This window comes from Tachyglossus aculeatus, chromosome 9, assembly GCF_015852505.1.
Source record: "Tachyglossus aculeatus isolate mTacAcu1 chromosome 9, mTacAcu1.pri, whole genome shotgun sequence".
NCBI lineage: Eukaryota > Metazoa > Chordata > Mammalia > Monotremata > Tachyglossidae > Tachyglossus > Tachyglossus aculeatus.
The window spans coordinates 30,379,764-30,402,678 of NC_052074.1; the positions used below are offsets into that span (position 1 = coordinate 30,379,764).

Sequence of the window (22,915 nt, forward strand, 5' to 3'; positions counted from 1 at the left end):
TTTATTGAGCGCTTACTGTGTGCAGAGCACTGTACTAAGCGCTTGGGAAGTCCAAATTGGCAACATATAGAGACGGTCCCTACCCGACAGTGGGCTCACAGTCTAAAAGGGACAGGGACTGTGTCCGACGCAGTTTGTTTGTCTCCAGCACGGTGCCTGGCACAGAGTAAACACTTAACAAATGCCACCATCATTATTAGCCTGAGCCCTCTAACTCAGGTCCAAGATTGTGATTCCCCGCAATGGGCAAGGACTGTATCCAGTTCCCAAGAACCTCTGCAAGGAGCTGGAAAGACAAGTCTTTAAAAGAGAGGAAAAGCAGACACTCCAACAGTAATCCGGCAAGAGCATCGGTGGCCAAGCACTCAAAGAACCTGGAACAGGGGACCTCTGTCCTCTCCCTCTCCTGATCATCTTGGCAGCCATGAGAAGATTTGGGTTTGCCCATTACCGTGCTTGTTGATTCTTTTTTTTTTTAATAATAATAATAATGTTGGCATTTGTTAAGCGCTTACTATGTGCAAAGCACTGTTCTAAGCGCTGGGGGGGGGGATACAAAGTGCTCAGGTTGTCCCGTGTGGGGTTCACAGTCTTAATCCCCATTGTACAGATGAGGTAACTGAGGCTCAGAGAAGTTAAGTGACTCGGTCACACAGCAGACATGTGGCGGAGCCGGGATTCGAACCCATGACCTGTGACTCCAAAGCCCGGGCTCTTTCCACTGAGCCACGCTGCTTGGCATTAGTTACATTCTTACTAGGTGCCAGGCACTCTACTACGCCCTGGGGTACATACTGCATTCATTCAATCGTATTTATTGAGCGCTTACTGTGTGTGGAGCACTGGACTAAGCGCTTGGGAAGTACAAGTCGGCAACATATAGAGACGGCCCCTACTCAACAATGGATAGAAGTGGGCCTGGCTGTCAGAAGATCTAATCTGCCACTCGTCTGCTGTGTGGCCTCGGGAAAGCCGCTTAACTTCTCTGTGCCTCAGTTAACTCATGTGTCAAAAGGAGATGAAGACTGTGAGCCCCATGAGGGACAGGAACTGGGTCCAAACTGATTTGCTTCTGTTCATCCCAGCGCTTAGTTGAGTGCCTGGCACATAGTAAGCGCTTAACAGGTACCATAATTATTATTATTATAAGCTTATCCCCGATTATTTTTTTTTAATGTCATTTGTTAAGCTCTTAGAAATCATTTAATGCTTCTGATGTTAACAGGAAAAATCTCACAGGGTGACTATAGCCTCGTTTTAAAAGAGCACATTCTCTAGAGGGCTTATCTAATTTTGATTAACCTGCAGTCCTTAGACCAACTGCATAACAAAAATACAGAGCTTCCCTTTAAAGAACCTACATTGTGTGTGAATGGGAAGGTAGTGCGGCCTAGCAGTTATAAGATGTGCAACTTTATTACGTTGCCAACTTGTACTTCCCAAGCGCTTAGTACAGTGCTCTGCACACAGTAAGCGCTCAATAAATACGATTGAATGAATGAATGAATGCCAGGCACCGTTCTAAGCGCTGGGGTCAATACAAGGTAATCAAGACGGACACAGTCCCTGTGCCGAAGAGGGCTCACAGTCTTAATCCCCATTTTACAGATGAGGTAACTGAGGCCCAGAGCCACGGCCCGACAGCGGCAGGGGAAGCATGTACCTTGCTGCTAATTAAAGCATCAGGCTTGGGGGCCCGCGACCGAATCCCTCTGAGTCATTCACTTACAGAAATTCCACAGGCCGCGGTTTTCTTGCCAAACTTCTGCAGAAACCATTCCCAAAACGGAGTGCTTAGCACGGCTGATACCTGGAGAGGACGGGAGAGTGCCACAGTGAGCGGGAGGAAAAATGGCAGGTTTCTTCTCAAAGAAACAACATCTGAGAGAGGCGATCGAGCTATTTTGCCTATCGCCGGCATCCCGCATCTCCACGCTCTTTACGGTGAACTCCTGGCCCCGGGACCCTCTCTCTGTCATTCCCGTTGTACAGAGAGGTAAACCTGCTGTGTGACCGTGGGTAAGTCACTTGACTTCTCTGGACCCCCATTTCCTCATCCGTAAATGGGAATATGTACCTGTTCTCCCTCCCCGGCTCAGGCTGTGAGCCCCATATGGGAATAGGGATTGAGTCCGATCTGACTGCACTGTGTCTCCTCCAGTACTTGGTGCAATCAATCAATGGTATTTATTGAGCGCTTATTGTGTGCAGAGCACTGTACTAAGTACCGGGGAAAGGACAATAAAATAGAGGTGGTAGATGAGACCTTTGTCCATGAGGAGCTTGGAGAGGGAGACGAATGTTAAAATAGATTAGAAATAGAATTAGAAATAGAGTAGAAATAGAAATATACTTGGAGTGCAGAAGAATATTTACATTAGTACTATATATATACAGTATATATATATATATATATATATATAGTATAGTACCTGTATATATGTATATATGTTTGTACATATTTATTACTCTATTTATTTTACTTGTACATATCTATTCTATTTATTTTATTTTGTTAGTATGTTTGGTTTTGTTCTCTGTCTCTCCCTTTTAGACTGTGAGCCCACTGCTGGGTAGGCTATATATATATATATATGTATATAGTACCTGTATATATGTATATATGTTTGTACATATTTATTACTCTATTTTACTTGTACATATCTATTCTATTTATTTTATTTTGTTGGTATGTTTGGTTTTGTTCTCTGTCTCCCACTTTTAGACTGTGAGCCCACTGCTGGGTAGGGACTGTCTCTATATGTTGCCAACTTGTACTTCCCAAGCGCTTAGTACAGTGCTCTGCGCACAGTAAGCGCTCAATAAGTACGATTGATGATTAGTACTGTGGGACTGGGTACCGGTTAATGCAGAGCGGAGGGAGGCTAGCTAGAGGAAGGCCTCATAGAGGAGATGGGATTTTAGGAGGATTTCCCACACAGAGAGTGCTTAACAAAGACCAAAATCATTATTATTCGCAGTCAGTCAGTCAATTGTGTATTTACTGAGCGCTTACTGTACTATACTAAGCACTTGGGAGAGGACAATATAACAATATAACAGATACATTCCCTGCCCACAACGAATTAAAGGAAGCGGTTCCTTAGCTTCGTGACTGGGAAGGCGCGGGAAGCTGGGAAGACTGGGAAGCTCCAACCGCTGTTGGAACTGCCCCTTGGATTAGAACCCAGGTCCCCCGACTCTGGGGCCCGGGCTCTTTCCACTAGACCACCCTGCTCCTCGAGAAAAGGGGAGAGCATCAAGAAGGCGGTGGCCACGGCAGAGTGCTCCGGGGAATGTGGAGTAAGAAATAAGGGGATGTGTCTGATCCCAGAAGAACGGGGCCTGACAATCAGAAGAAAATACGTGGCTTAGTGGAAAGAGTCAAAGGTCAAGGGTTCGAATCCCGGCTCCGCCACTTATCCGCTGTGTGACCTTGGGCAAGCCACTTCACTTCTCTGTGCCTCAGTTCCCTCATCTGTAAAATGGGGATGAAGACTGTGAGCCCCCCGTGGGACAACCTGATCACCTTGTATCCCCCACCCAGTGCTTAGAAGGGTGCTTTGCACATAGTAAGCGCTTAATAAATGCCATTAAAAAAAAAATAAAAAAATAAACACTGCCCTACTCAAGGCAGTGAGGCTACTCAGGGCAAGAGCAGGCCCGCCGCCGCCTCTAGAACATTCCCCTCCTTTCTTTCCCTCCTTTCGCAGGAGAGGCTCAGAATCATCTACAATAACAGATCAATAAAACCTATTAGGTCATCTTGTCCCTCTCCCGGGGGTGAGTGAGGGATTGTTCCCTTCCATGTACAGTCAATTACTTGGCAGGTTTTAAACGACTCCAGCAAAAGAGCTTTCACCGCCTCCCCTGAGAGACTCCTCTGCACAAAGAGATCTTCTCGGCTCGAATGTTTATTTTTTCTTCTGATTGTCAGGCCCCGTTCTTCTGGGATCAGACACATCCCCTTATTTCTTACTCCACATTCCCCGGGACACTCTGCTGTGGCCACCGCCTTCTTGAAGCCCTCCCCTTATCTCGAGGAGCAGAGTGGCCTAGTGGAAAGAGCCCGGGCCCGAGAGTCGGGGGACCTGGGTTCTAATCCCGGCTCCCCCACGTGTCTGCTGTGTGATCTTGAGCAAGTTACTTAACCTCTCTGGGCCTCAGTTTCCTCAGCTGTAAAATGGGGATTGAATACCTCTTCTCCCTCCTAGTTAGACCGTGAGAACCATCTCTGTCTGACCTAACTTGTATCTACCCCAACATTTAGTGCTTGACACATAGAAGAGCTTAACAAATACCATAGTAATAATAATAATAATTAGCGACTAATAATAATAACAACTAGGCATGTAATGTGCAGATTTTCCTTGTGCAATCATGACAGATTGGAGGTGCTGGAAGACAGAGGCTTTAACACTTCATTATTATTCTCTACTCTCGCAAGCACTTAGTACAGTGCTCTGCGCACAGTAAGCGCTCAATAAATACGATTGAATGAATGAACTTCGGGAAAGGCATGCTTTCAGGAATGTGATAGGATCAATCATTCAATTGTTTTCATTCATCCAGTCGTATTTATTGAGCACTTACGGTGTGTAGAGCGCTTGAGGAAGTACTATGCAACAAGATCGAGCGCTTACTGTGCACACAACACTGTACTAAGCGTTTGGGAGCAGAGTTGAGAGACACATTCCCTGATCACAAGGAGCTTAAGGTCAAATAGTGGATTCGTATATTAATATACATAAATTGTGGATATGTTCATAAGTGATGTGGGCTGAGGGAGGGGTGAACGAAGGGTACAAATCCAAGCACAAGCGTCACGCAGCGGGGAGAGGGAGTAGGGGAAATAGAGGTTAAGTCGGGGAAGGCTTCTTGGAGGAGATGCGATTTTAATACGACTTAGAAGGTGGTTTGTCGGACATAAAAGAGGAGGGAGTTCCCTCCGCCTCTAATCTCCTCACCGTACCTCGTTCTCGCCTGTCCCGCCATCGACCCCCGGCCCACGTCCTTCCCCGGGCCTGGAATGCCCTCCCTCTGCCCATCCGCCAAGCTAGCTCTCTTCCTCCCTTCAAGGCCCTGCTGAGAGCTCACCTCCTCCAGGAGGCCTTCCCAGACTGAGCCCCTTCCTTCCTCTCCCCCTCGTCCCCCTCTCCATCCCCCCATCTTACCTCCTTCCCTTCCCCACAGCACCTGTATATATGTATATATGGTTGTACATATTTATTACTCTATTTATTTATTTATTTATTTATTTATTTTACTTGTACATATCTATCCTATTTATTTTATTTTGTTGGTATGTTTGGTTTTGTTCTCTGTCTCCCCCTTTTAGACTGTGAGCCCACTGTTGGGTAGGGACTGTCTCTATGTGTTGCCAATTTGTACTTCCCAAGCGCTTAGTACAGTGCTCTGCACATAGTAAGCGCTCAATAAATACGATTGATGATGATGATGATGACTTGGGTGAGGTGAGATGGACGAGATCGAGGTACAGTGAGTAGGACGGCATTCGAGTAGTGAAGTGTAAGAGCTGGGTTTCAGTAGGCGAACAGCAACGTAAGATAGGAGAGGGCAAGGTGATTGGGCTTTTAATCAATCAATCGTATTTATTGAGCGCTTACTGTGTGCAGAGCACTGTACTAAGCGCTTGGGAAGTACAAGTCGGCAACACATAGAGGCAGTCCCTACCCAACAGTGGGCTCGCAGTCTTTTAAGCCGATGGTCGGGAGTTTCTGTTTGATGCGCAGGTGGATGGGCAACCACGGGAGGTTCTTGATGAGTGGATTGAATGATTCTGTAGAAAAATGATCTGGGCAGCAGAGCGAAGTGTGGATCGGAGTCGGGGGAGACAGGAGGCAGGGAGGTCGGAGAGGAGGCTGATGCAGTCATCAAGGTGGGATAGGATAAATGTCAGGACCCTCAGCTCTGCCCTTCAATGCATTCGGTCACAGGAGAAAGCTTTCCCTGTAGCTTTAATTAATCAATCATATTTATTGAGCGCTTCCTGTGTGCAGAGCACTGCACTAAGCGCTTGGGAAGTACAAGTTGGCAACATAAAGAGACAGTCCCTACCCAACAGTGGGCTCACAGTCTTTAACAAACTCTGGCTAACTCCCTGGGAGCCCAAGGCTATGTAGGTCTTTCTGTGGACGCTTAATAAGTGTGCAAACAATGTCAGTGCAAAGCAAAGAAAATCTTAAGGGGAAGGCAGGTGTAGAAACAAAGAGCAGGTGGAGGATAAACAATCTCCCTTCCTTCTGATCCAACCCCACACCTGTGCCAGCCCCTAGGGCCTGTGAGGCAGTCACACGCTTAGTACAGTGCTTTGCACATAGTAAGCACTCAATAAATGCAATTGAATGAATTAATGAGAGGCCTCGGGGATATGGGAGGGAGAGGGGACTGTTAGCCAAGGTGGATTTTCAGTGTAACTGAAAGAGAAATAGCAGTCCGTGCTAAGCACGTAAGAATACTTCCCAAGCGCTTAGTACAGTGCTCTGCACACAGTAAGCGCTCAATAAATACGTCTGACTGAATGAATGAATACGCCTGCAACCAGACAGCGTTAGCTTTCTCTGTGTCCTGGGAGAGCTTGTACTGAAGCCTAGGGCGGCCACTACACAGGCCTCGGTCAGCAATTGCTTGGAAGGGAGGGGGCGGGAATTCCAAGAGCAAGCAGTCAATAATAATAATAATAATGATAATGGCATTTGTTAAGCGCTTACTATGTGCCAAGCAATGTTCTAAGCACTGGGGGTGGGAATTCCAAGAGGAAGCAGTCAATAATAATAATAATGATGATGGCATTTGTTAAGCACTCACTATGTGCCAAGCACTGTTCTAAGCACCGGGGGGATACAAGGTAATCAGGTTGTCCCACACGGGGCTCACAGTCTTAATCCCCATTTTCCAGATGAGGGAACTGAGGCCCAGAGAAGTGAAGTGACTTGCCCCAAGTCACACAGCCGACAAGTGGCGGAGCCGGGATTAGAACCCATGACCTCTGACTCCCACCCTGCTCTTTCCTCTGAGCCACTCTGCTTCTCCAAGGGGTATCCTGGCTCCTCCAACTGTCAGCTGGGTGACCTTGGGCAAGTCATTTCTCTTCTCTGTGCCTCAGTTCCCTCATCTGGAAAATAGGGATTAAGACTGTGACTCCCTTCTGGGACAGCGACTGTGTCCAACCTGATGATATTGCATCTACCCCAGTGCTTAGTACAGTGCCGAGCTTAATAAACACCATTTTTAAAAAGTCAGTCTTGTTGGGAAAATTGAGTACACGCAGGCAGTTATGGGGGTTGAAACAGGCATGAAATACTTCCATTCCTCTCCAGACCTTCATTTCAAAGATGAACTACATTTCCAACTGGAAAGGGAAACCACTGCTACTTTCAAGAGACACCCACTGAAACCATGAGAAAGTCAAAAGGTTCTGTGAATGGAGAAGAATTTTCAAGGCACACACCACGGTTTTCTCTTCAACTCACCAATATAACCAGCACTAAATCCTGGAAATGACCATGAAGCTTTGTGGCATGGGTACAAAAGAGGACAAAATAGCTCTGTTCCACCTAGAAATGAAAGAGAAAGAGAGAGAAAGGAGATGAAATGATAAAAAACGTCAAGACAAGCCAGGTACTTCAACATCTCTGAACACTAAAACGAGAGCCGTGGGAGTAGCTTTATTGCCTTGAAAACATGCTTTAATATGAGGTGTGGAACGGGTCTTTACATTTTTATTCCACTTTTCATATGATGAAGTCAAAGCACTTAAGAAGTGTTGATACCTCACATTTCCAAATAGCCTCGAGGGGGTTAAAAAGTGAGGAACTGCTCACGTTTATTCCCGTTCCAGAAAGTTCCATGATAGCTAATTCCAAGAAGGATTTTTTTTTTTAAATCCCCTTTCTGTGAGGCAAAATGATCTAGTTAAAAGATAGCAAGTGGCTGGGAATGAGGTTTTAGGCCAGTTTTGCCCCTGGCCTGTCCCTGACCTTGGACAAATCATTTGAAATCTCCAGGCCTCAGTTTTCTCATATGTGTAAAGGGAATGATAATACCTTCCTCTCCTTACCTTACAGAGATTAAGGTAAAATGATAAAATGAGATAACTGACGTAAAAGCACTTTAGAAAAATAAAAGAACTATACAGTACACAAGGTATTATTCATATCTGACGGAATACTATGCATTTGGGATAGAACATTTAGGAAATGTCCGTCCAACAGAGAGAGCTGAGCTCATTTGGATTGTCTTTGACATTTTTTTAGGCTCCATATTAAGCACTGGGATAGATACAAGCTCTCCAGGTTGGACACAGCCCATGTCCCCCATGGGGTTTACAGTTTTAATCCCCATTTTACAGATGAGGTAAATCTACCCTTTCCCTCCAAACTGCTACCACATTAATACAATCACTTATTCATTCAGTCGTATTTATTGAGCGCTTACTGTGTGCAGAGCGCTGTACTAAGTGCTTGGGAAGTACAAGTTGGCAACATATAGAGACGGTCCCTACCCAACAGCGGGCTCACAGTCTAGAAGATCCTATCCTGCCTTATTATTACATCTGCCTCTCCTCAATCCAGTTCTATCCAGCAACTCTGCTGCCTGGCTCACTTTTCTACAAAAACATTCAAAGTTTCACGTCTAATCACTGTAGGCTCTCGAATACAGCTCTGGCTCTGTAGCTCTGATGAACGTGAAACTTTCTCTGCCTTTTTTGAAACAATGCATGCCGTTCACTAGTCCACCAAGGCTGAAGCAGTAAAGCCCCGATCAGTTCCCTGGGAAGGTCACTTGACTCCTGTAGATAACTGCCACCTCCACGCCGCTCCCAGAGCCCACGACTTCCTCCTCTATCGGACCTCCGTGCTGCTTCCTGGAATCCCACACTGCCTCCACTTCACCAAGGAGCCTCCATCCTGACCTGCCTTCCATTCCATCCCAGGTGAGGGGGCGGCGGGATAGGGAAAAGCAGCCACAGCCTGGGGCCGCCGCCACGAAACCCCAGGAAGACTGGAGTCTATTGCCGCAGTGATCACCGTGGCTGCAGATTGACAGTGGACTCAGAACCTTCCCTCCTCCTCCCCCATTTTTATTTTCAAATTTTAAGACTCCTGAGAGTTAGGGGTCTTGTCTAATTCCCACCTAGGGATTCTCTCCCAGATCTCAGTCCAGAGCTCTGCAAAGACTAAGCACTTTATACAACTACTTGGAATTGAAGTAGTTAATACATATTAATACAACTACTTGGAATTGAAAATAGGAAACTCGTTGGCTTTTTAACTATAATCTAAACAGGTTTATGTCCCACTCAAGAGACCCGTACTCTTTCCGCTTCCAGAGAATATTACTATCCACAACAGAGTGTGACTGGAAATTACCCCAATAATGAAAGCATTTAAAACTTGCAAAAAAAAATCCGAAGGACTTATGTGAGCCAAGATGGCCAGATCATAGAACTATCATCCCCTCTAGAGCATCATAACAAAATGATGCTATAATTATGAGCGAGCAGAGCATATCATCATCAATCGTATTTATTGAGCGCTTACTGTGTGCAGAGCACTGTACTAAGTGCTTGGGAAGTACAAGTTGGCAACATATAGAGACGGTCCCTACCCAACAGTGGGCTCATATCAACTCTTATTACTACACCCACCCCCCGTATCAATCTGGAAACAGGAACCCCCCACTGTTAGTAATCCTTGCACATTAGAGGTGGGAATGATGGCTGGAACTCCCTGGTTGGAATTACCTGGACAGCTGCTGAGATAAATAGGAATGCTGTCACCAGAATCACGAATGGCATGTGCTTCAGGGTGAGTTTGATTCCTTTGAAGAAGGTGAGATTATGGTGGGCCAACAAAGCGTACGGATCTGAAAAACAACTCAAGCAGAAGTAACAGTTTCAAATAATAATAATAATGATGATGATAATCACAATAACAGTATTGTTATTCGTTAATAGTTAACTTATTAGTTAATAGTGTTTACCATGTCCCGGGCACCATTGTAAGCGCTGGGGTGGATATGAGCAAATCGGATAGGACACGGTCCCTGTCTCACATGGGGCTCACACTCTTAATCCCCGTTTTACAGATGAGGTAACTGAGTCACAGAGAAGTGAAGTGACTTGCCCAAAGTCATACAGCAGGCCCCTGGTGGAACCGGGACTAGAACCCAGATCCTTCTGAGTCCAGGGCCCTTTGTCTATCCATTAGGCCCCGCTGCTTCTCAACTAGATATCTGCATTGATTCAGGGTTAATTTTTAACCACAGCCAAAAACCAAACCTTCGGCTTTTAGTTCAATAACCAAAACGGCACCCTCAAACTTACCATCTTTTTCTTTGACTCCAAAGAAGAGCGTGCTCACGCATAATAAATAGGTGCTAGCTATGATTCCAGCCGCAGTCATGTAGACTTCATTCTTTTAAAAAAGGCAAAAACAGTTCCTGAGAGTTATGATGACAGAATCATATTAGAGCAATTTCAGATTTGATTCCTCCCACTCACTTCAGTCAGTTGTGCCAATAACAGTTTGGTTGAATATATGGATTTCTGAGCGTAGGCTAATATATAACTTTGGTTTCCTTCAGGTTTAGTGTCAGTACGTATCAGCGTCCTGCTTCTGAAAAGTGATTCACATTTATCTATGTGAATTGTATGTAGGTGTTGGGTGGCTGGGGGGGCTTCGTGAATTGTCACCAGCATATTACAATTCCTGGATATTCCTAGATATTACAATTCCTAGTCTCTCAGAAATTGGAAGATGCTCATAGCCTGTTAAGCTGAGTTTCCCAGCTGGATTCTCATTCCAGCTTCCGATTTTCTCAATGCCTCCACAAGCATGGTGACAAAGAATGGATCAGAACGTCCCATAGTGATGGGGAATGGGTTAGGAAGTACACCTTCAACTCCGACTCGAACAACTCTGCCATTATGGAATAACCTAAAAACCTCAGTGAATGCCTTAGGCCAGCCAAATCTGTTTAGAAATTACCGGAGCCCTGATCTGTTGATGGCACCAAATATTTCCGTAAGAGCCATGAACAGAGAACAGTCATGGAGCTTTTCCCTGCCTGACTCCTGACTGAATCAATCAGGTTGAAAAGAGCTACAATTTGGATACAATCCATCAATCAATCTTATTCACGGAGTGCTTACTGTGGGTAAAGCACTATACTAAGCGCTTGGGAGAGTACAATATAACAATATGACAGAGTTGGGGACACACGGTCCCTGCCCAGAGTGAGCTTACAGTCTAGAGGGGGAGACAGACGTTAATAGGAATAAATTACGGTTATGTACATAAATGCTGTGGGGCTGAAGGAGGGGTGAATAAAGGGAGCAAACCAAGGTCACAGAGAAGGGAGTGGGAGAAGAGGAAAAGGGGGCTTAGGCAGGAAAGGTCTCTTGGAGGAGATGTGCCTTCAGAAAGGCTTTGAATGTGGGGAGGGTAATTGTCAGTTGGATCTTCTAGACTGTGAGCCCACTGTTGGGTAGGGACCGTCTCTATATGTTGCCAACTTGTACTTCCCAAGCGCTTAGTACAGTGCTCCGCACACAGTAAGCGCTCAATAAATACGATTGAATGAATGAATATGAGGAGGGAGGGCGTTCCAGGCCAGAGGCAGGATGTGGGTGAGATTTCCTGTCACGTGTCTAATCTCGTCCTTGACTGTCCGGCTGTTTGGCAGAGAAAGTCCCCCTCTAGACTGTAAGTTCAGTGTGGGCAGGGAATGTGTCTGTTTATTGTTATATTGTACTCTTCCAACCACTTGGTATAGGGCTCTGCACACCGTAAGCACTTGATAAATACGACCGAATGACTGAATGAGAAAGAACCTGACAGGCCCCCCGCAATCCTGGAGTACAGTCTTTCTCGGGGGGGCCATCCAGTTAGCTCCGGAGGGTCGACAGGACTCCCGGTCACTGGGCCTCTGGCGACCATCATTGAGCCATGAGTAATCTGCCTGACTGAAAGCCCAGACAGAGAAAATATGAGAGCACAGTTCTCATCAGCACAACTGCCCTTTTTTCATTCCCCCTCCCAGTCCTACAGCACTTATGTCCGTATCTGTAATTTATTTATCTCTATTAACGTCTGCCTCCCCCTCTAGACCGTAAGCTCGTTGTGGGCGGGGAATGTGTCTGCAGGGGCTGTAATACATAACGGGGCCAGAGTAAAGGAGGGACACTCTGGACCAACAAAAGACAGGCCCAGGGAATTAATTATTTAATTAATTTTGGTATTTGTTAAGCGCTTTCTATGTGCAAAGCACTGTTCTAAGTGCTGGGCCGGATACAAGGTGATCAGGTCGTCCCATGTGGGGTTCACAATCAATCCCCATTTTTACAGATGAGGTAACCGAGGCCCAGAGAAGTGAAGTGACTTGCCCAAAGTCACACAGCTGACAAGCGGCGGAGTGGGATTTGAACCCATGACCTCTGACTCCCAAGCCCAGGCTCTTTCCACTGAGCCATGCTGCTTCACCTGTGCAGGAGTTCAAAGCCACCGAGAAGGGTCCTACATAGCGAATGTAACAGCATCCTACGGTGCCTCTGGATGATGATAATAATACTAATAATAATTAATACTACTACTAATAATAATGGTGATACTTGTTACGCACTTAATAATAATTAATACTACTACTAATAATAATGGTGATACTTGTTACGCACTTACTACATGCCAAGCACTGTACTAAGCGCTGCCGTAGATACAATTCAGTCAGTCAGTCAATCGTATTTACTATTCTAAGCACATTCCCTGTCCGCTATCAGCTTACGGTTTTAGATAATAAGGACCCACGAGGGGCTTATAATTTAAGAAGGACAGAGAACAGGGTGGAAGATTTAAGGATCATGAATTGAATCCCGTGACCCAAATCGCCAGTGGAGGGGTGTATGCCGACTGTCACTTCTCCAAGGTACCCTGAAAGGCTGGCTTTTCCAAACGAGCTGCACTTACCGCTTCGGGTGGCACAGCAAGCGGCAGGGAGGTATCTGAGGTAGAGTTCAGGGAATCAGTGCAGTTGTGGGAGACGTGAACCCTGGCAACAATCAGGCCCTGAAGAGTGGCTCCTATCAGTGTCCCAAGCATTTCCATGGTCATCCCTGCAAAGGGAAGTGGAGAACATAGTAATGATAATTAATAATAATAATTATGGTATCTGTTAAGCTTTTACAATGTGCCCTCCCTATGCCCATCCGCCAAGCTAGCTCTCTTCCTCCCTTCAAGGCCCTACTGAGAGCTCACCTCCTCCGGGAGGCCTTCCCAGACTGAGCCCCTTCCTTCCTCTCCCCCTCATCCCCCTCTCCATCCCCCCATCTTACCTCCTTCCCTTCCCCACAGCACCTGTATATATGTATATATGTTTGTACATATTTATTACTCTATTTATTTATTTTACTTGTACATATCTATTCTATTTATTTTGTTAGTATGTTTGGTTTTGTTCTCCGTCTCCCCCTTTTAGACTGTGAGCCCACTATTGGGTAGGGACTGTCTCTATATGTTGCCAACTTGTACTTCCCAAGCGCTTAGTACAGTGCTCTGCACACAGTAAGTGCCCAATAAATACGATTGATTGATTGATGTGTCAAGCACTGTTCGAAGACCTGGGGTAGATACAGGTTAATCAGGTTGGACACAGTCCCTATTCCACATGGGGTTCACAGTTTTAATCCCCATTTTACAGACGCGGTATCTGAGGAACAGAGAAGTGAAATGATTTGCCCAAGATCACACAGCAGGCAAGTGGTGGGGGCAGAATTAGGACCCAGGACCGTCTGACTCCCAAGCACGTGTTCTATCCTCTGGGCCATGTTGCTTTTCTAGTTCCAAGAGGCTTCAGGTATTCACTGCTACAGTATTAAGCCATTTTTCCATCCCTAGCTCACCCACATCAAAGTTTGATGGAAGTGCTACGATTCACTTCAAGGGCAGCAGAGTGAAGTATGGACTGGAGTGGGGAGAGACAGGAGGCCGGAAGGTCAGCGTGGAGGCAGATGCAGTAATCCAGGCAGGATAGGATAAATGCTTGGATCAGCAGGGTAGCAGTTTGGATGGAGAAGAAATTGTGGATTTTAGCAATGTTGCAAAAGTAGGGCCGACAGGATTCGGTGGCAGATTGAATATGTGGGTGGAATGAGAGAGATGAGACAAGGACGACACCAAGGTTACGGGCCTGTGAGATAGGGAGTACCGTGATGTTGTCTACAGTGATGGGAAAGATACAAGGAGGACAGGGTTTGGGTGGGAAGATAAGGAGTTCAGTTTTGGACATGTTAAGTTGGAGGCATCAGCAGGACATCCAGGTAAATATATCCTTAAAACTAGGAAGAGGTGTGAGAATGCAGGGAAAGAGAGAGGACTGGGTTGGAGATTTCGATTTGGGAATCATCCGCGTAGAGATGGTATCTAAAGCCATGGGAGTTCTTCATGAGTTCTTCAAGGGAGCGTGTGTAGATACGGAATAGAAGGGGACCGAGAGCTGAGCCTTGAGGGATTCCCAGTGTCAGAGGGTGGGAAGCAGAGGAGGAGCAAGCCAAAGAATCTGAAAAGGAGAGGTCAGAGGGACAGGAGGAAAACCAAGAGAGGACAGTGTCAGTGAAACCATGGTGGGATAAAATTTCAAGAAGGGGGTGGTCTACAGTGTCGAAAGCAGCTGAGAGGTCTAGGAGGATTAGCACAGAGTAGAGGCCGCCAGATCTGGCAAGAAGAAAGTGACCTTAGAGAGGGCTGCTTTTGTGGAGTGAAAGGGGGCAGAAGCCAGATTGGAGGGGATCTAGGAGAGAATTCATCAATCATCAATCGTATTTATTGAGTGCTTACTGTGTGCAGAGCACTGTAATTAAAAGAGAAGAATTAAAAGAGAAGAAGTAGAGGACGTAAACAACTCTTTCAAGAAGTTTGGAGAGAAATGCTAGGGGGGAGATGGGGCGATAACTGGAGGGAGCCATGAGGTCAAGAGAGGGTTTTTTTTAGGCTAAGGGATACATAAGCGTGTTTGAAAGCCATGGGGAAGAAGCCGTCGGAAAGTGAACAGTTGAATATGGCAGATTGATATTATTCAAATGTTTATCCTCTTTATTTTCTGCAAATGTTGATGTTACTTCACAATATTTATCAGCTAGGAAATCAGATGGCACTGGTAGAGCCAAGAAAAAAATTAAATCTGCAATTTTAATCAGCATAATTATAGTCAGATTTATAACGTTGGGGTTGCATTTTTAACGGATCTCCTGTTAAGGAGAATTTGCATTACGGTTCTCATGGCCGATCTCGCCACCGACTCCTTTCCCGCCTCCACCCCCGGGCCTGGAACTTCCTCCCCTTCCACATACACCAGACCACTGTTCTCCCACCTTCACCGCCATTTGCCTGCTGTGAGATTTTGGGAAAGTCACTCAGCTTCGCCGGGCCTCAGTTTCCACATCTGGGAAATGGGCATTCCAAACCTGTTCTCCCTCCCACTTGACTGTGAGCCCCATATGGGAGAGGGGACAGGGTCTGACCTTATTAATGATCTATTCCACTGTTTAAAACAGCCTGATACCATTAAAAATTGTAAGCACTTAGCAATGAATTTTAGGATCTAACCTAGAGATCCAGGTGGAAAAAGGTTCTTTTCAAATACCTACCACAGTGTTCATAGAAATGAGTGGACTGATAAAAAAAATCCACTATGCATGAGTCATTCTCCTATTTAAATTTCTTTATTGGCACTGTTATCTGCAGTTAATCCAATATCCCATGAATGGAAAGCATGTATGACATTTATTTATGTAAAATATAGAAAGCACAGTATGGCAGGAGACAAAAAAAACACGTCTTCCTTCCCAGTTTCATAATCCGTCACCTAAGGTCCACTGTCAGGCTAGGAAAATGGTACATTTAGGCAGAAAACACATGATAACTCACGGTAAGCGGTGGCTGAATCTCTCTCCTTCTGGTTTGGGCTGAGGAACATTGTGAGAGCAGAATACGGCACGTGGAAAAACTACAGTGACAAGAGACACAATTTAGGGAGGCAACACAGCCACAATGACAACCTGCTTTCAAAACCTGGATTCTGAGAATGGCAAAGAAAAAAGGAAGAAATAGACGACTCCTTATTTTCTACAGGCATGGGTGGGAAGATAAGGAGTTCTGTTTGGGACATGTTATGTCTGAGATGATGGCAGGACATCCAAGTAGAGATGCTTTGAAGGCAGGAGGACATACAAGACTGCAGAGAGGGAGAGAGATCAGGCCTGGAGAGGGAGATTTGGGAATCAATCGCAAGGAGGTGGTAATTGTCAGTTATGAAGATGGAGGGTGTTCCAGGTCAAACATGCTGATGGCCCCATTTGTGACATTTAATAATAATAATAATAGTAATTAATAATAATTGTGACATTGGGTAAGTGTGTAATATGTGCCAAGCACTGTACTAAGTCCTGGGGTAGATACAAGATTATCAGGACCCACATGTAGCAGGAAGAACAAGTATTGCATCCCCATTTTGCCAATGAGGTAACCAAGGCCCAGAGAAGTGAAGTGATTTGCCCCAGGTCACACAGCAGGCAAGTGGCAGAGCCGGGATTAGAACCCAGGTCCTTCTGACGCCCGGCCCATGCTCTTAACCAGTAGGCCATGCTGTTTCAAAATTCAATCACTGCAGGGAACTTGTCTACCAACTCTTTTCCATTCCACTGTCCCACACACCTTGGGGAGAATGTTCACCACCCAGTAAGAGCTCAATAAACGTGGCTGATTCGCTAATATTTAACCCCCAGTAATGGTTAAATTTTGTTTATATTTATATTTATATTTTTTTATAGTGACAGATTGCACTGAGCCATCGACACCCTCTCTCCTGTTCTCCCTGCGGCCAGCTGTGGGCACGGAGGGCTGGCGAGGTCGGCAGGTGCGGTCTGAGACCATGGGGCAGAAGAGGTCTCACAGACTTCTTCTGCCCCATTCTCACCCAGTCCACAAGCCCTCACTGAATTCGGCAGCAGGTTGGCTTTCACACGTCCATGCTCTGCTTCCGCTCTCTTTCCAGACCAAAAAGAAAAGTAAACGCTTCCGGATAAGGGTCTTCCCAAGCAATCATTAGGAACAGCAATGGCAAGCAGCAGTGATTAGCAACGAGAAGCAGCGTGGCTTAGCGGATAGACCACAGGCCTCGGAGTCAAAAGGAGCTGGGTCCTAAGCCCGGCTCTGCCACACGTCTGCTGTCCGACCTTAGGCGGGTCACTTCACTTCTCTGGGCCTCAGTTACCTCATCTGGAAAATGGGGATTAAGAGTGTGAGTCCCCATGTGGGACAGGGACTGCATCCAGCCTGATTAACTTGTAGCTACCCCAGTGCTTGGAACAGCTCTTGGCCCATAGCAAGTACCAAAATTATTATTATTTTTATTATTATTGTTATTAACAGGCTACAGATGAGAAATTGTGATGATGGGCTCTACTCACCGTGGCTAACGCCTGGAAGGAGCAGTAGAAGGCCATGTACCAAAGGCCTCGGTAGGTTGTAAATGGTGGCAGATTCCACAGTAAAAAGTACGAAATCATAGTGAAAGGTGTGCAGCCCAGCAACCTGCAAAAAAGAGACGGGCAGAGCATCAAGGTTTTGTGGAGATTAATAACTGGCTCAGCATGAAGCAGCATGGCCCAGTGGATAGAGCACAGGCTTAGGAGTCAGAAGGACCTGGGTTCTAATCCCTGCTGTATGACCTTAGGCAAGGTACCTTATTGCTAAATAGGCGATAATACAGGAAGCTGGATCTGGGAATTGGGAAAGGCTTGGGAACATATGTGAATTGTACTCCTTTACATGGGAAAGTATTTAGTAGTAGGCTTAAGGCATAAAGGCATATATACCGCTGATGGTGAGGAGTGGTGGTTAAAAACAATATACAGGAAATTGCAAGACTAATTTCCACAAAGCTGGAAGTTTATTGCATTGGTTGTGGAGGTAGCCAAGATTTTTGCTGGGTGCCAATTTAACTGGGTGGGAGACCAGAGCTGCATTTCATTTTTAACTTCTCTATGCCTCAGTTACCTCATCTCTAAAATGGGGATTAAGACTGTGAGCCCCATGTGGGACAGAGACTGCGTCCAACCTGATTATCTTGTATCTATCCCAGCGCTTACTGCAGTGCGTGACACATAGTAAGTGCTTAACAAATACCATTTTATAGATGAGAGAACTGAGGCCCAGAGAAGTGAAGTGACTTGCCTAAGGTAACAGTATTATCTCCTTTCCCCATAGTGTCGATATCTAGCTTGGTGGTGATGAGGTTTTCTCAAGGGGAGGAGTAGAGGAAAGCAGAAGGTTAGGAAGTCAATGTCCTCTCCTGCTTCTCCTCTTATCTCTCTGGCCACTCATTCTCAGTCTCCTTCACGGGCTCCTCCTCTCCCTCTCACCCCCTAACTGGGGGGGTCCCTCAAGGTTCAGTTCTGGGTCCCCTTCTATTCTCCATCTACACCTGCTCCCTTGGAGAACTCTTTGGCTCCCATGGCTTCAATTACCACATCTACGCAGATGACACCCAAATTTACGTCTCCAGCCCTGATCTCTCGCCCTCTCTGCAATCGCACATTTCCCCTTGCCTTCAAGACATCTCTACTTCGACATCCTCCGGTCACTTCAAACTCAATATGACCAAAACAGAGCTCCTTGTATTCCCACCCAAGCCCTGTCCTCCCACTGACTTTCCCATCACTGGAGATGGCACCACCATCCTTTCTGCCTCACAAGCCCATAACATTGGTATTATCCTTATTAATAATAATAATGGCATTTATTAAGCGCTTACTATCTGCAAAGCACTGTTGACTCCTCTCTCTCATTCAACCCAGGTATTCAATCCATCACTAAATCCTGTCGGTCCTACCTTCACAACATGGCTAAAATCTGCCCTTTCCTCTTCATCCAAACTACTATCACACTAATACGATCACTCATCCTATCCCACCTAGATTACTGCATCGGCCTCCTTTGCTGACCTCCCAGCCTCCTGCCTCTCCCCACTCCAGTCCATACTTCACTCCGCTGCCCGGATCATTTTCTTCAGAAACGTTCAGGGCATGTCTCCCCACTCCCCAGAGAACTCCAGTGGTTGCCAATCGACCTCCGTATCGAACAAAAACACCTCATCATTAGCTTTTAAAGCACCCAATCACCCTGCCCCTTCCTACCTCACCTCGCTACTTTCTTACTATAATCCAGCCTGAACACATCGCTCCTCTAATGCCAACTTTCTCACTGTGCCTCGATCCCGTCTTTCTCATCGCCGACCCCTCGCCCACGTCCTGCCTCTGGCCTGGAATGCCCTCCCTCCTTAAATCCAACAGATAATTACTCCCCCGCCCCGGGTTCAAAGCCTTATTAAAGGCACCTCACCTTCAAGAGGCCTTCCTTAAGCCCCCCTTTTCTTCTCTCACTCCTTTCTGCATCGCCCCAACTTGCTCCCTTTGTTCTTCCCCCCTCCCAGCCTCACAAAACTTATATACATACCTGTAATTTATTTGTTTATATTATATTAGCTCATTGTGGGCAGGGAATGTGTTTGTTTATTGCTGTACTGAACTCAACCAAGAGCTACATAAGTGCTCTGCACACAATCAGCACTCAATAAATACGACTGAATGAAGGAACTGGAATTCAGTGTCAAACATTCAATTTTTCTAATGGCTCTAGCAATTACCACAATATTGAGATGTCCATCTCATGTGTCAGCCAGTACAAATCTGATTAATAGAAACATGAAGAGATAAATTTGAAGCGAGCCTGTTGTCTAGACTGTGAGGCCGTTGTTGGGTTGGGTCCATCTCTATACGTTACCGATTTGTACTTCCCGAGCGCTTAGTACAGTGCTCTGCACACAGTAAGCCCTCAATAAATACAATTGAATGAATGGATGAATGATAAAAACTTCAATGGATCGGATCATTTACGTAAAATAACCAATGTCTTAGATATTAAGAACGAATTTATGTTCACGTATCAACTATTTTACATAAAGATGAGTTTATTCACCAGGAATATTTGACGATACTTATTTTGGTAGATGGTTAAACATGACCTAGTTTGTTTCATTGAGCAATTATGTCCTAATGATTTCACATTAGGTTAACACTAATTTGTAAATGCAGAGTAATTGAATGTTATCCTATTAAAGGAACAATCTAGTTATAACTGGAATTTCAAGCAGCCTCACTGAGCAGGTTAAATTAGGTCATACTTAACATTTTCACTAATGATCTACTTGAGGGATTATGTAAGACCACAACTAAATTGGCAGACAATTTTAAGTGGCAAGATATTTTTAACATTCTGGGAAGATGGTAACTAAACAAAGGACATAAAGAAGGCAAACGTAAGGAGCATTCATTTTAAACTGGCAAAGACCAGGAGGGACGTTCAGGACAGATACAATGATTAAAAAAAATAAATCAATAAATAAAGCCAAAAAAAGAGAGCTCAAAATACACTTACACCAGGAGTATTCAACCTTTTTTAGAAAATATGCCATTGTTGGCTAATATTTCACCTGGTGCACTCCCAGATAATGATAATAATAACTATTGTGGTTCTTGTTATGCGCTTACTATGAGCTTACTGCGTTTGAAGCAGCTTGGCTCAGTGGAAAGAGCCCAGGCTTTGGAGTCAGAGGTCATGGGTTCCAATCCCGGCTCCGCCACTTGTCAGCTGTGTGACCTGGGGCAAGTCACTTCACTTCTCTGTGCCTCAGGTCCCTCATCTGTAAAATGGGGATGAAGACTGTGAGCCCCTCGTGGGACAACCTGATCACCTTGTAAACTCCCCAGCGCTTAGAACAGTGCTTTGCACATAGTAAGCGCTTAATAAATGCCATTATTATTATTATTATTATTATTATTACTATGTGCCAAACACTGTTCTAAGCATGGGGGTAGATACGAGTTAATCAGGTTGGACACAGTCCCTGTCCCACATAGGGCTCAAAATCTTAATCCCCATTTTACAGATGAGGGAACTGAGGTACAGAGAAGTGAAGTGACTAAACCCAAGGTCACACGGCAGACATATGGTAGAGCCGGAATTAGAACCCAGGTCTTTCTGTCTCTGGGCCTATGCTCTATCCACGAAGCCACGCTGCTTTCCAGATGGCACATGAGTGAGGTCACTACCAGAGAGCACAACATTTAAGGGGGCATAGTGGTGGTGGTGTGGTTAAAAACGAGAAAGTAGCTGCTTGTTAATAATAATATTAATAACAGCGATAATTGTGGTATCTGTTAAGTGCTTACTATGTGCCAGGCACTGTACTAAGCGATTTAGGTGGGAAGGGGAGAAGAAGAATACAAGAAAATTGGGTTGGACTCAGTCTCTGTCCCTCATAGGGTTCACAGTCTTAATCTCCATTTTACGGATGAGGAAATTGAGGCCCAGAGAAGTGAAGTAACTTGCCCAAGGCCACAGAGCAGACAAGTGGAAGAGCCAGGATTAGAACCCACGACTTTCTGTCTCCCAGGCTCGTGCTGCCGCAGCTTTCTGAACTGGAACCTGAGAGGACAGTGGATCCAGAGCTATGGAGGGAGGGCTCAAAGGTCCCCCAGCAAAAATGCACTAGGTTGGGATTCAAATGGATTTCAGGGAATGATGCATAATTTAACTACATCTGCGGAATGTAAGCTGAATTCCCTCTGGACCGTAAACTCATTGTGGGCAGGGAATGGTGTCTGACAACTCTATTCTATTATACTCTTTTAGACTGTGAGCCCACTGTTGGGTAGGGACTGTCTCTATATGTTGCCAACTTGTACTTCCCAAGCGCTTAGTACAGTGCTCTGCACACAGGAAGCGCTCAATAAATCCGATTGATTGATACTCTTCCAAAAGCTTAGTACAGTGCTCTGCACACAGTAAGTGCTCAATAAACAGAACTGAATGAATGAATTAGAATTCACTGTCAAAAATTCTATTCTATTAATGGCTCTAGCAATTACCACAATATTGAGATGTCCATATTCATAAATACCACTAACTGATTGGCAAATTTTTACTGATCTCAGAGCAGGCAAATGTCTGAAACCATCCCTCTATCTCATCCCCAGCTCCTAACAACAATAATAATAATAATAGTATTTCTTAAATACTTCCTATGAGCCAAGTTCTACTATAAGTGCTGGGGTGGATACAAAGTAAAATACAGTGTCACATAGGTGAGGGTAACCCTATATGTCAGCTCTGTGACTTTGGGCAAGTCACAACTTCTCTGTGCCTCAGTTACCTCATCTGTAAAATGGGGATGAAGACTGTGAGCCCCCCGAGGGACAACCTGATCACCCTGTAACCTCCCCAGTGCTTAGAACAGTGCTTGGCACAGAGTAAGCGCTTAACAAATGCCATCGTTATTATTATTATTATTATTATTATTATTATTATTATTATTATTATTAGGACAATTGAATGTACTTTCTCTTTACCTTCCATATGTCCCTCTGACCTAAACTGTTGAGATGGCTTTACAAACATTACCTTCTTTATCCTAATAACGATCTCGCTAGATTGATAGCCGAAAAATAAAACTTCTCATCCATCAATCGCTCAGTGGTATTTACTGAGCGCAGAGCAATCATTCAATCAATGACATTTATTGAGCGCTTCCTATTTGCAGAGCACTGTACCAAGCGCTTGGGAACATACCGTATAACAGAATTAGCAAACACTTCCCTGCCCATAAGGAGCTGACAGTCCGGGGGATGACTCAGTGGTATTTACTGAGTGGAGGAAATGAGAACTGGCCTCAATTCAAAGCCTCAATGTAAATCTGAAATTAGGCAATAATGAAACTACTAGTCCCTTACTCTTCCTACTTGTCAACGCTCTCTTCCCTCTAATGGGAAACATGAATTAGA

General features: G+C 45.2%; 1 protein-coding gene across 1 annotated transcript in view; it reads right to left on the reverse strand.

Moving 5' to 3' along the window:
• Nucleotides 1–22,915, reverse strand: part of MFSD2B (major facilitator superfamily domain containing 2B) — a 64,564-nt gene that overhangs the window by 22,223 nt on the left and 19,426 nt on the right. The window contains exons 4-10 of the mRNA XM_038750872.1: nt 17,483–17,606; nt 15,942–16,020; nt 12,987–13,132; nt 10,349–10,439; nt 9,767–9,888; nt 7,494–7,577; nt 1,730–1,810 (exon numbers count right to left, since the gene is read on the reverse strand). Coding sequence (XP_038606800.1) covers nt 1,730–1,810; nt 7,494–7,577; nt 9,767–9,888; nt 10,349–10,439; nt 12,987–13,132; nt 15,942–16,020; nt 17,483–17,606 — 727 coding nt within the window. The remainder of the gene's footprint in view (nt 1–1,729; nt 1,811–7,493; nt 7,578–9,766; nt 9,889–10,348; nt 10,440–12,986; nt 13,133–15,941; nt 16,021–17,482; nt 17,607–22,915) is intronic.